The sequence below is a fragment of the Pocillopora damicornis genome, chromosome 3, assembly GCF_964200805.1.
Source record: "Pocillopora damicornis chromosome 3, jaPocDami1.2, whole genome shotgun sequence".
NCBI lineage: Eukaryota > Metazoa > Cnidaria > Anthozoa > Scleractinia > Pocilloporidae > Pocillopora > Pocillopora damicornis.
This window is the reverse complement of record NC_142672.1, coordinates 32,198,426-32,211,999: the sequence shown is the minus strand read 5'-3', so window position 1 is coordinate 32,211,999 and position 13,574 is coordinate 32,198,426. Positions and strand designations below refer to the sequence as shown.

At 38.5% G+C, this 13,574-nt stretch overlaps 1 protein-coding gene and 1 long non-coding RNA gene across 2 annotated transcripts; both read left to right on the top strand.

Moving 5' to 3' along the window:
• Nucleotides 1-6,869: 6,869 nt before the first annotated feature.
• On the top strand, nt 6,870-7,958 carry LOC149049404 (uncharacterized). The gene is made up of 2 exons (XR_016184864.1): nt 6,870-7,014; nt 7,100-7,958. It is a non-coding gene; the product is annotated as an uncharacterized LOC149049404 (long non-coding RNA).
• Nucleotides 7,959-8,115: 157 nt separating this feature from the next.
• LOC113665993 (orexin receptor type 2) lies at nt 8,116-12,158 on the top strand. The gene has a single exon (XM_027181735.2). The coding sequence runs from the start codon at nt 8,545-8,547 to the stop codon at nt 9,796-9,798; it is 1,254 nt and encodes a 417-aa protein (XP_027037536.2). The 5' UTR covers nt 8,116-8,544; the 3' UTR covers nt 9,799-12,158.
• The last annotated feature ends 1,416 nt before the right edge of the window (nt 12,159-13,574 follow it).

Below are 13,574 nucleotides of genomic sequence, written 5' to 3'. Positions count from 1 at the left end.
TATATCGACCTTAAAAGACGGGAGGAAAAAAGACGGTCGAAAAACTGAATCACTGACAAAAAATCAGGGGGACTCCTTAGACAGCATCATGGAGGAATGGAAGGCTTTCACTAAAAATTCAGTTTCTCAATTTTACAAACCTTTCTAGAGAATGGTGTTGGTTACTAGAAACTGAAATCTCAATGCGGATCATGGAGCATGAAAATTCTAGTTTCAAGTGTAATTCTTGAGGAGAACTGAGGGGTAATTTTCTAAAGAAACTGGTGCTATGTGGGTGCAGGGGGGTATTAAAAGAAAATTTGGTCTTTTTATCGAGTTGATAATGTAAATTGGTCACCGAAGAGAGGCTATAAAGCTGGCGTTTCAAGCGCGATAACCTTTCGTCAAAGGGAAAGACAAAACAAAAGGACGCTCTTTTAATTTAATGTTGCAACCAAGAGATTATAAATTGCTACTTGTTTCATTATTTTATTATGTTTTTGTTATTTCTCTCGCTACTGTTGACTACATGCAAAGGAAATAAAATAGTTGTTATAGTTTTTTTTTCAAAACTGGTTCCAACTCTCTTCAGTTGATAACTGTGAGTTAAGTTTACCATTTGATGTTTTGACCGACATTTGTTTTCTCCAGCAATCGGATTTCTTTCAGGCTCAATGCACTGTGTTTTGTTCTGCTTTTGGTAAAACCTTCATTTGGAGGATTGACATAATTTACCAATAGCCTTAAAAAAAAAAAACAGAATAGCAGCTTACTTTAAGCGGATCCTCGCTTATTTTAAAATAATTTATTTTATTATTATTTCATTCTTTTCAGTTTATGACGGAACTGATGACGGCTTAACAAAAAAAAAAAAAACAGAAAAAAAAGCACTCTCCCGTCCCTCGCCTCCCTCCCCCCCCCCCCCAAAGGGAAAAAGAAAAAAACAGCGTAGACCTTTAAAATGATTTTTACATCAGATTTGACCAACTTTAGTCAGGTCAACTAGCAAAAGCGAAACGGGTGAGCTAAAGGAACTTTGCCTTTTTGTTCATATGGGAAATTTCAGCCCGGTTAGAGAACTATTTTTTTCGACCCAGCAACTGCTTTCTAAAACTGAGCTTTCAATTTCTATCCAGGAAAAATTAACAGCCCGATTATTGAGATCGCAGTTGTAATTACGAAGATCTTGGGAACCGAACCAGCCCATCTTGCGGTCATATGAATACATCGAATGTTTTTTACAAAGAGGACAGTGGTATGTGAGGTGAGACTGTTCGAACTTGATCGAGTCAGCCCGCGCGGGTGGTCAGGTTTATATTACTAACGTGGTTATTGTGAGAGGCCTTCAATTGCACTTAATTCAATCACTCGAAATTTACTGAGATTTGTTATCTTTTTAGCCACATGTCCACAAGTTAGTTTTTTCACAGAACGCATAGATTCCATAGGTAAAGGCAAAATTTGTCTCGTCGAGCTGTTCTACCAACGCCTGATTTTTCGCAATCCTTACCATTTCGCAATATTTGCACTTGTGATACACTTTTGAAGTGTCCCGGATCGAATGTCGGAAGAAGCGGTATTTCGGATATCATTTATTGGGACGGGCTAAAGTTATAAACAGAGAGACAATAAGTCTTATGGCCAATACTAAAAATATCGCAAACTGCGACAGCTATGCCTAATATTCTCAAGAACAAGATCATTTCTACAGCACTCAGCGCGTACTTCACAAACTTCATCAAACATCAGCTAGTCAGCTTTGCAGGAGACTTTGGACAAATTGCTCAAATGTTATGAACGTATTGCTCAAATGTTATGAACGTATTGGTAGGTGATTATCATACGGTCTGGCCCACCGGCGACTTGAGAGAAAAACAAAATTTGTAACTTAGATGCGGTATAGGTATTCTGAAAACTCGTCACTAGTGCTCCTCGATTTTAGCTCAAAGTCATCCAGAGAAAGCTTAATATCATGGCTTTTGATCGTACGGTCACGATCATTTTTTACTCCTTTGTTCAAACTATTTACAGCTTAACAACTATGCCAAGCGATGCGTATGAGGAGTATAATTCTTTCTCAGGGATGGCTATCATCTTCCCTTTACTGGTAATTTTACCCACCAAATGTTTATCGTCGTGTGGCCCACCCAACTTTTCTGTCACGGAACCGGAAAACAATGTCTTAATGATATATGAGAAATAAACAATGAGTGACTTACGGAAATGAAATTTAAATGAAATGACTCTCACAGGGTCAAGGCAACCCATATCTATAAAACAGTGCTTTGTTACTATTTTGCATCCCAGTAACCTGCGAAAGAAAACGTTGTCGGCTCACATATTTCATATAATGTAACTACACGTGATGCATTTCGAGCTCTCTTTCTGTTAGGTGAGGTTGTCACGTTCTGTCCTTTCCCACAACAACCGACATAGGAGCCTTAATCATGTTAATGGACTGTTTCCGGTATTAAGATTGGCGCCCGACAGACTCAAGTAATTATCTCCTGGCAAAATAATCCTCATTGAGAGAAATGGGGTAAAATGTAAAAAATCCAAGTTAATACAACTTAAGTTACTAGAGAAAAGACGCTTTGATATCGTTCACATTTATAATTGTGTTTAATTTTTTTTATTCAAAAATCCGAGAGAGTGCTTATTTTGATGCTTTCAGAGTTTGAAACCAACAACTGAAGCAAAAGTAACCATTTCATTATTAAAGATGAGCCGATACCGGTAATAAATACTCGATATTATCCAAACCGGGTCAGATCGGAGGATAGCCATGCTGTGTCTCAACTTGAGCCTGCGTCTCTCTGGTCATCACCCAAAGACAAAAAGCGGAGTCGCGCGCGGTGAACCATGAATGACGAGCGAGGGACCAGTGATTGTCTATCGGTTAGGGACGGAGGGGGGACGGGAGGGGGATCTGAGGATTTTGGGAGGGATCATATGGTTTTCATGGGGAACGGAGGGGGGATCAGTCGTGGCCAACAGAATACATAGCGCACGCGCGGGGGAAGGGGCGAAGACTATAGAAAATTGAATGTCACTTAACTGCCACTTTTATCGATACCCAACCAAAATCCACTGACCCCTCCCCCCTTCCTCCAGGCAGTAGATAACGGCCCTTCTTGACTTGTTCGTTAATTTTAATGCATCGATGTCCTCTCCGTATTTGATCAAACACACCAGGTGACATACCACTGAACTCAGTGACCTAACATTAATTGTTCACTTTCGTAGAGAGTAACAGCTTGGTTCAGATAATAGCGGAGCCAACTCTTGTCCCCTGTTACAGTTCGACGATACTGGATTTAATCATCACAAATTGCCTCGGGCGTTTTAGTTCTTCTGGGACTTTAAGTTTCCCTTTCAATTGTGACCATTCTGTTATCTTCGGAAATATGAATATTTCCGCTTACAGAAGTCGATCTTACAAAAGGCAGGTGAAGAATTTTAATAACGTCAACACTACAAATATGAACAGAGAACTATTGGAATTTGACAGGATCTATTAGTGTGAATACTAGAGACATAGATGAAATATATTCAAGGGGGTAAATGGCAATATCCGTTCGATTATTGAGAAGTACAATCCACTGAAAACAGTAACAACACGTGCTCAGGATAAACTATGGATGGATAGGAAAGTGCGCCTGTCAATTAGGCCTGGTGATTCAGCGATTAACCAGCTGATTTTCTTTTTACACAAGGTATGAAGCCTTAGAGAGTGATAGAGAGGTTCGTGCTGTTTTCCTGAATAAAGGTCAAGCATTTGATAAGGTGTAGCATGCTGGTTTGTTGCGTAAGTTAGAGGCTTTAGGAATACAACCGCCCTTCAATGGTTTGAAAGTTATTTGCTTAACCGAACGAGCTGGTAGTTATAGAAGGATAATCCTCTTTTTAGCAAACAGTCAACTCTGGAGTCCCTCAAGAGTCAACGATACTTCTGATGTTCTCACCTATCCTCCTTTGATTTATGCCCATGATACTACACTGTTTGAAATTCTGATTTAAGAAGATCTCCAACTGGGCTGAAAAATGGTTGGTAACTATGAAACAAGATCACCCCTCTATTTCTTGACACCAGGTTCGTCAAAGACGGCGGTTCTCACATTCACTTAGGCTTAATGACTTTGCAGAGTAATTCTGTTGTGGAGATATCATATAGTTAAGATGTACAAGAAAGCTTCTAAATGGTTAAATTTACTGAAATATGTCCAATAAAAAGTTGATAGATCCACGTTAAGATGTTTGTACAAAAGCCTGATTAGACAACTTATGGAATACGAAGATGTTATCTGGAACAACTGTCGTAATTGTGATTCAGCTTTTCTGAATAATGTTCAATATGAAGCCGCAAGGGTAGTAACAGGAGCCATTAAGGAAATCAGCTCTGCGAAGTTAAATGTTGACTTAACATAATTTTACAGGATATTGCCAAGGATCTTGCTCCACGTCATTCAACTGAACTGTTTCTCAAACAATCTAAAGTGAACGTACACATTTTAGTCTCAGATCAAGAGTAAACTTAACGCAATTTCCTTTGAGAACCCCTAGATTTAAAAAGTCCTTTTTTTCCATCCGCAATCACTAGCTGGAATTCTCTGGACTTAGATGTCTAAAACTCTGTATCTCTTCCCAGTTTTAGAGCGAAAATTCGGTCAATTCTCTTTCCGCATACTTACAATTATTTATATGACTGCTCTTTTACAAGGCGTACATCTGTTGATCACACCCGCCTTAGACTTAGGTTTCCTTGTCTCAGAGAATGTTTCTTTGAAATTAATTAACAGTTGTGCATCGCCTCTTTATGAGTGCGGTCTTGACTCCGAATCAGTGAAACACTTTTTCTTGTATTTAAAGAAGATTCTTGCTCAAGGTATGCCGCTCAACGCAACGTCCTCCTTCACTCTGCTGGTAATATTCTAGATGAAATTTGGTCATCGAGCAGCGGTGTAAGGAAACTGAATTTGTATTGTAAGGTATTGAGTCTGTAAATTACGAAATCAACTGTGCTTTTTTCCGCAAGGTACAAACGTTTATAGTTAATACTAACCGCTTTTCGGTAGCCATTGTTTCATCGTTCTAAATGATGTATCCCTAAATTTGTAAGTTAAACGCGCTATTACTACAATTTGTGTGTTTGTTTGGGTGTCTGTTGGTATGAATTAAATTTTGTAATATTGTAATATCCCTTGTTAAGCCTTGGTGCTTTTGAGGAAAACAAAAAATTTTGATATTGTAGAAAAAGTGTGAGTTGCGTTCGGTGTTGAAAAAGAAAAAAACAAATAACACGCTGCTGACCCATTCTACCCATCACACCTTTCAAATAATTATTTTCCAAAATAAAGTGAATGCACAGAATAAAGGAATGGAATATTATTTTTCATGTTTAATAAGACCAAGTTAACCAAGTGGGAATTAAGATATTTCGTCTATCGGTAGGAGAATAACGAATTCCTTCCAAACTTGCTGATCAGTATTTTTAAGCTTGTCAATCTAACAGTCTAAAGGAACTGAGCATTATGATGGCCTATGTCCTGCTTTGCTATCCCCAATTTACGATAAAAAACGACTTTTACTTTACCCATGGATTTTTAAAATGGCACGATAAAACCTATTTTAAGAGCAATAGTTACTTCTGTCCTGTTACTGTACCTACCGACATAATTATTCCTTATAGCGAACTATTTTTATCGCATGCCAATGGCGAATTCTAGTTCTTATGTCAAAGTCTCTGGGAAGGAACTCACTACGTTCGATTTATGTGCGAGTTATGTGGGCCCTCACACAGTTTAGGTATCCTCACATTTTAAACTTAATACGTATATTCACATTTTATCTTTCCATTTTTTATGCTCGTCGTTATTTGGCTTTGTTGATAAGGAGTAAAGCAAAAATGGCACCTTGTGTTCAGTTTTCATCATTACTGAAAACTCCATGTTCCTCTTGTAGTGGAAGTTGTATGAAAGCGGTATTAGAAGAGATGGCTCGATAAAAGCTATTTTAAGAGCAATAATTACTCGCGTCCTGTTACTATATTTACTTACCGTCATTATTTGTCCTTATAAAGAACTATTTTTATCGCATGCCACAAGCGAATTATAATTCCCATGTCAAAATCTTTAGGAAGGAACTCACTGCGTTCGGTTTATGTGCAAGTTATGTGGGCTCTCACATAGTTTAGGTATATTTTAAAAATACATGTAGTCACATTTTATCTTTCCATTTTTTACGCTCGTCGTTAATTGGCTTTGTTGACAGGAATAAAGCAAAAATACACGATGGAGCAAAAAGAGAGAACGAACTTTACGTTGGTGAAAATCCCCTATTTCTTTTGCATATATTATTTAGCTGTTTTCTCCTTTATGTATTCTTAAATTATATGTTTTGATTAAAAAAAAGGCTTGCTGAAAGGAGCAGAGCTCGCTAGTTTCGAATTTTCTTTTTTCGAGCCGGTTAATCAAACCAAGCCCAGCGTTGCTATTAAAATCGCGTACAAGACCATCTTCAATCTACCAAAACGTTATATCCGTGAAAGTTGATATTTGCGAACAGTGTCAAGATGGTTTACAGCTAACAATGATTAAAAAAATAATGCATATCTCGTAATCCAGTTTTCAAAAAATTTTGAGATCCATTTTTCGCCGCCTAAAACTGCGCCTTAAGTTAGTGCTCATGAATTAATAGGCTTTGATTTAGGGTTTACGTCATTGTGTACCGGCTAACGTATCCAACTGCGCGTCCAAAGTAAGCATCTTATTTTCGCGAGTTTTATTGCGCAGATTTCATTTCCTTTTTCCTCAATTTAACTGAAATGGCTCTTTCCATTGTTCCCTTTCCAGCAAACTCCAAGACATTTCGCAATTTTACCACACTTTGCTATTCAAAGGAAACTGCAATTCATATCCATGTGAAATAAATTAGTTTCATCCGCTTCAGGATCAGTTTTGAACCGCTTGAAGATGCAGTTCGACTCACTGCGACACATTTCTTCATCAGTTAGTGAGAGAAATTTGTTGCATAGAGGTAATATCTCTTTAGCTGATGAGTGACAATATTCTGATCCCATCTTTGTTGTATGTATAGTTACATGTACTGATATTTTTTTAAGGGGAGACCTCAGGTAAATCATTACTCGCAAGGGTCGAGGGTGAATTGAAACAGACACATCGAAACACACGTCATTCGTACAAGATAATTTGCAAGTGCTCAGTTCAGGCGACGTTCTTGCCGACGATTACGGGGGAAAAAGTGAACCGGCGAACAACAACAATGCGGTGCGTGAATAAAGTGTTTGAATTTATTCAGAGACGCCAAACTCCAGCGACCTTTCATTGTGAAAGGGTCGCTTAAACCCTTTGTTTGTATTGGATTCAACGCTGAAATACGTTATTATCAATTAACTGCTTTCAACACCAAAACTAAAGTCGGGAATTGAGACCTCTCAGGATCAGAAACTCACGAACAATAAAACTTTCAGATCCACCCCAGATAACAAGAAAAGGCGTTTGGGAAAACATAGAAAGTTCTGGTGGATATTATTTCTCCTGTAATGTTCCCAATTACTTCCGCTTTGGGAAAAACAGGCGAGTTAGACTAGCTATGGCTATTTGCAAGTCAGCTAATGTAACACTGATAATCTGGAAATTGAATTTAAAAAAGTGTGTTTGTAAAAGTTTTGCATGTATGCATGTATTTGATAAAAAATTGCCCGAGATATTTTTACATACAAATCACTTTAGCATGAAACAAAGAGGATCAAAGCTGGAGAGAAAGAACACGAGGTGCATTTTTGTCGTTTCCGGAAACTCAAACTTAAGCTGAATTCGTAAATAATAATTTATTTGTTCTAGGAGGCCCATAAGAACAAGCGAATAGACGTTTATTTTCTCAATTGGAAACGTTTTTCATGTGCGTGCTGTGCAAGTACATTTGACCGGCCACAAATTGAAGGAATATTTTTCTGTTTTCACCTGTTCTGGTCATTACGGCGCCTAAAATAACAGTTATTTGACAGATTTTCACAACGCGGCGTTTTAGGCCAATAGAATAAAATAAATCAGCCGGGGGCGTCGGACGAGAGCGAATTCCAAATATATATCAGTCCCCTTTTTTTAACTTTAGTAACCTGAGTGCCACATTGGCAGATCGCTTCGAAAGGTTAGATTGAAATAGATTTTTAAATTTTTTTAATTCGCTTCAGATTTCCTAAAAATCTTTAACTTAACAGGATACAAGCTCAGTGAAGGTAAATGATATTTCCTGAATTTTAAGCGATCTAATTCATCGTATCTCATGAAACATCTGAGCGGAGGTGATTTCTCCATGTGACAGAGATTAATTCAAAATTCAGCAAATAAGAAAGGGATAAAACTGACAATCAAACCACGGAAGATTCCGTGATATCCGTGGCTATATAAACTTCGCATCTAAACAAGTTAACCCCACATAAACGACTAGCAAACCCAACAGTGACAACACATAGATATCTGGAACAACTGAAGCTGCATCTGCCTGGAAGCTGTTAGAATATTTCATTGCAAATCGAACGGCGCCATGGTTTTGGACTCAAATGCAACAAATTCAGCCTCGTTCGGAAACTCTACAAATTCTTCAGAATCGAATAGTTTTGCACGGTGGCCAATGTTCGACAAAGTCAGAATGATCATACTTGCGTTACAGATTGTTGTCTTTCTTGTGGGAACGGTCGGAAATGTTCTCGTGTGCATCGTTGCATCGCGAAAGAGGAACTTGAAGATCGTTGGCAATCGTTTCATTCTAAATTTGGCCATCGCTGATTTGGGTGTTCTTTTTATAAGCTTCCCTATGTGGATCAGCAAGGAATTCAGTATCTCTTGGCCTTTTGGAGAGTTCCTTTGCAAAACATTCCAGCCATTCACAGATATTTTCTATGGTGTTGGAATCGGATGCATTACGGCCATTGCACTCCATCGCTACAGAATGCTGGTTCACTGCATGAAACCGCAAATGAGTGTGCAAACAGCTAAGCGAGTACTGTTCTTTATCTGGCTTCTCTCATTCTTCATCGTTGTAATGCCGTTATTTTTCGTCATGGAGCTGAGAAAAATGCCGTTCACAGGAATACGGGTGTGTGAGCCATTATGGCCCACCAAGTTAGCTCAACAGATGTACTACACAACAATCACAATTTTTTTTTACTTCGCACCTTTGAGTATTATCTCGCTAACGTACATTCGTATCCGAACTAAACTAAAAGATAGCATTCGCAAACATGACAGCTACCGTCGCTCAAGCTTTAAAGCACATGAAACTGTGTCTCATAAAGAGACTGCCTCTAGGATTACGCAAAACCGTCGTGCTTTGCGTCTTCTGGCTCCTGTCGTCGTCGTATTCGCAGTTTGCATGGCACCCTTCAATTTTCTGCACTTGATCGGATCATTTATCAGAATAAGAGGCTCTATACACACTGCGATTGCCTTCCGTTTCTTCGTTCTTTTACTGGTTACCAACGCTTCTGCTAACCCCATTATCTACTCTGTCACGAACTCGGATTTTCGTCGCGATTTTAAGCAACTCTTGCGTTGCAACACGGACGGATGTTGTACTGATACCACGGAAGGGCTCAGCCTGACAACATTTCGACGGAGTTCGTCTTCCTTTGGCAGGCGCAGCACCAAAGAACGACAAAGAGGTTCCCTTCTCATCGAAAGAAGAAGAAGTTCGAGTTCTAGCCTTAAGAAAAGCTCCAAGAATTCCTCCGAGAAACTGCAAGCTAAAACAAACGATGAATTAGCAGAAGGAAAACCCGATAAACGAGTAGATGGATAGCAGGTCGACACTGAACAGCAATTGGCGAACCCCTAAACAATGTTCTGTTACCTCTGCTGCCTTTTCATAATACATAACACTTAATACTTTCCAGAGTAAATAGTAACGAGGAGAAGTTCTTGGGTGCACAACAGAAACGGCCAAGAAAAATGAGCGGATAGTAGTCAAGCTTTGGGTTACAGAATGCCTCGGTTAGAGTTGGTACCGGCCACACTTCTGATCTAGCCAACAAAAGAGGATTCCAGCTCGAGCAAGTATAAGAATTCAAATTTAGGAACACATCCCTAAGTTAATCTCGCCTTTTTACACGGCTCTGTAAATTTACATACTTTGTGTTATGAATCTACATCAATCTTTTACGAACATTTCCAAAAGTCAACAACGGGTGCTGTCAGTTATTAATTCAACCTTTTTTAAACCAACATTTACAACAAGGAACTCTACTTTAACTCTCTTTCAATCTTCGCATTTCAAGAAGTGTTTACGACCTCTCGAATCGACTGCGTATCTGCTGTGTTTTTAGAAGCTCGCTTCAATTAGGTTTAAGTGATTTTTTCTTCATTCCGCGAATAAATTAATGTCAGGAAAAAGCCAAAATTCAAGGGTTGCTCTTTGAACCGGATCAAGCATACCACTTCCGTTTTCATCGAGTTTTATTTGACATTATAGGTGGTAAGTTTTCTCAGTTTCATTTTTTAAATTTTCAAGAAAAGGAAACACAAAGCAAGTATTTACTCCAGATTTTAGCATATTAAAGCAAAATGTTATTGCTTAACATATTGAAAATGCTGCCAAAAAGCGTTTCCAAATATAAACAAGATGGGCGAAAAAACTCCCACAGCTTGATGATCGATTCCTTCCGTGTAAAAAATTATCGGCCTTTTGACAGGCCGCTAAGAAGCATTTCAGATGGGATTTTAGTGTAATTCATAGCTGTCTTGCTAATGCATATTATAAAAAGAGCAACTCAGTTTTGTCAAGAAAAGACATATGCAGGATGGCTGTTTACATATCGGAATAATGGATGGACAATTTGGAGCCGAGTACGAGAGGACGCCACAAATTGGATCTTTAATTCAAGACGTGTTAGACCAAATTGTTTCTGAAAGTTGGAGAAAAATCTTTTGAGACGGAACGAAATTGGTTTTTTCACCTAAAAAATTGCGGTCAGTAATTGATTTTACAATTCATTATTTAATACGCACGCTCTCTGCAGGGACTCTTTTCATTTAAATTGTTAAAACCTTTGCTTCTTATCGTCACATCACGATCGATGTTATAAACCTCTTATCAGCCAGCTTTGTCTTAATGTGTTCAGTCCACCCTCAAGGCGAAAGACTCTACGTCTGCTGGTTTGCACTGATTCAGAGTTTTTTTGGTATCAAATAGGTCCGCAATGTGCTCGTGTGTGTGTGGGTGTGTGCAGTACGTCGACTTACCACGCTCTCTTGCCTTCAGTGAAGAGAGCTGAATTCCCCTTTCACTTTCCTCGGCTTAACTCCAAGATGCATTTAGACCTATGTTAAGCGAAATGGCTCGAAAACCTGACGAAGATTAACAGCAACGCTAGTAAACAGTATTTTAGAGAGAAAACGTGGCCTTTCTTTTTGATGTGATGTAACGAAAACCCGATCGGTTATTTATTCTAAATTTCAGGTGTAGTGTAATGATATATTAAAAGTTGCTGTGATGTTGTTCGATCGAAATTTTTGTTATCGTTATTTCATGCTGAAGAACCTGTGTTTTGGAGTTTGAAAATTGTCGAGTGTCATGATGTTAAAAAAACCCAACGGGGTAATTATTACAAAAAGCGTTTTTTCATCTAAACTGAAAAACATGAACATGGATCAAAACTGCGATTGTGACAGGTGTGAAAATCATGCCCTAAAGATAAGGTACACTGTAAAGACTGAAGCATTACACACACACCCACACCCAAACACATAAGAAAAAAGAATTCTGCAGATCTACTGATAAGGGATGGACAACTATGACGTGTTTCCTTGATTTTTTTTTAATTAAATATCATCCAGACTCACCGACTATCAATTTAATCGGCAGTTTTATATTTTGGGTCAAAAATAGAAAAAAAAAAGAGTTTTCTTTTTCAAAAGCAATTGCAATGTAATTTCACTTAAGACACGCAAATCACAGCGTGTTGTATTTCAATAACTATTTTCACGATAATTAAAGTTTTATCGTTATTGCAGAAGTAATAATCTCCAGGAGATCTTGTATCTTCTTCTAAAAATAAGACTTCTTTTTCTGGCAGTTATCATGTAATTAGCAACTGGGATAACAAACTACTATGGCCTAGTTGTGTGTAAGAAGAGTAATATAATAAAACTTCATAGATCTCTTGTCCTTCTTGTCGGCTGGTGGTGACTGGGAACCTTTTTAAAATGTCACTTATGTCGTGTGTATTAATCTGTAAGTACTGAGGCAGTTTAATGACCTTTCCACGTATGAAAAGTCGAGAGCGCAATTGTTCGAAGAAGACAGACAAGTACACGTTATTGAAGAGAATTACAGGACAAGCATCTTTCATGAGAAAAAAAGCGACTTCTATAAAAGGCAATCAACTCTTCATGAATCTAGGAGTTCCACATAACATTTCCATGGTTACTATGGAAGAGAATGGAATGGTGCAGACTGTCGATAAAGGTTTTCCTAAGCTAAAAGGCATTGCTACACGATCAAAAAGTTTGAGAAGAACCATGGTTGCATCTAACTGTTACCTGGGTATTTTTACAGACGGTCTGTTCGATAGTCAGTCAAAGTGTTACGCTTTTGCAATTTTTTTCGCTGTTGCCTTTTTATTCATGGAGTAAGCGGAAAAAGGTAATTTGTGCAGTACTTCGGTAAAGCTAGATGTTTTTTGTTTTCTCTCTATCACCTATCAATAAACAACGAACGAACGGAATCTTCTCGCTAGTACACTGGTCTGGCTTCTCTTTTTTTCATTTAAATGTAGGCGTCTGCCTTTAGGCTGAACGTTCTCTTACGAAATGGGAGGATCGCTAAAGCATCCCGTATTGCTCGTGGTCTGAATGACTGGCGAGGTCATTTTAGCTCAGTGGAAGAGTATTCAATCCACTTTGGGATTCAGACTTTCTCCTCCTCCACGCTTGTGTCGACATCTCTCCATATGCGACAATCGAGCTAAAATCAACCCACGATCTTCTTCAATCCAGTAAAAGTCAAGAGTTAGAGTTTTTGGGAGGCCTGAACGTCAGTCACAAATGATGACGTTTCCTTTCGTCAGTATTTGAACTTCAAATGAATGATTCATGGGAACACTAATTAGATTTTGCCAACCAAGCACAAGTATGTTTCATAATCGTAAAAAAATCAATAATGAAGTTCTCACGTACCGTATAGTTTAAAACGATTATAAACATTAGAGAAGGTGTCTGGAAACAAAATACTTTCCTAACGGTGATTCGTCCGTATCGAGGTGTGAACGAATGCCATCGGAACTAATTGCAAGTTTCCGTGTTGTATGGTTACGCATGCTCAAACGATATCCCATGTTGTCCTTCGTGGTGCTCTGGCAAGCTAAGTTGCCGCTGGCTTATTTTTTGAATTTTTTTCCAATTAATTTGGTCACGCATTGTAAACATCGGCGTCATCTTCTCACGACCTTAACGCTTGACCCTAAAGTCTGCGAGAAAACACTTATTGTCCTATTGTTAACGGCCCTAGGGAGCAGAGAATAACTTTCCCTTAATACTTGTCGATATTAATTTCAACCTCTCGTGTGTTAGCTAATGATT

What these genes read in the sequence shown, in the direction of transcription:
- LOC113665993 (XM_027181735.2), top strand. Translation starts at nt 8,545, where the DNA reads ATGGTTTTGGACTCAAATGCAACAAATTCAGCCTCGTTCGGAAACTCT.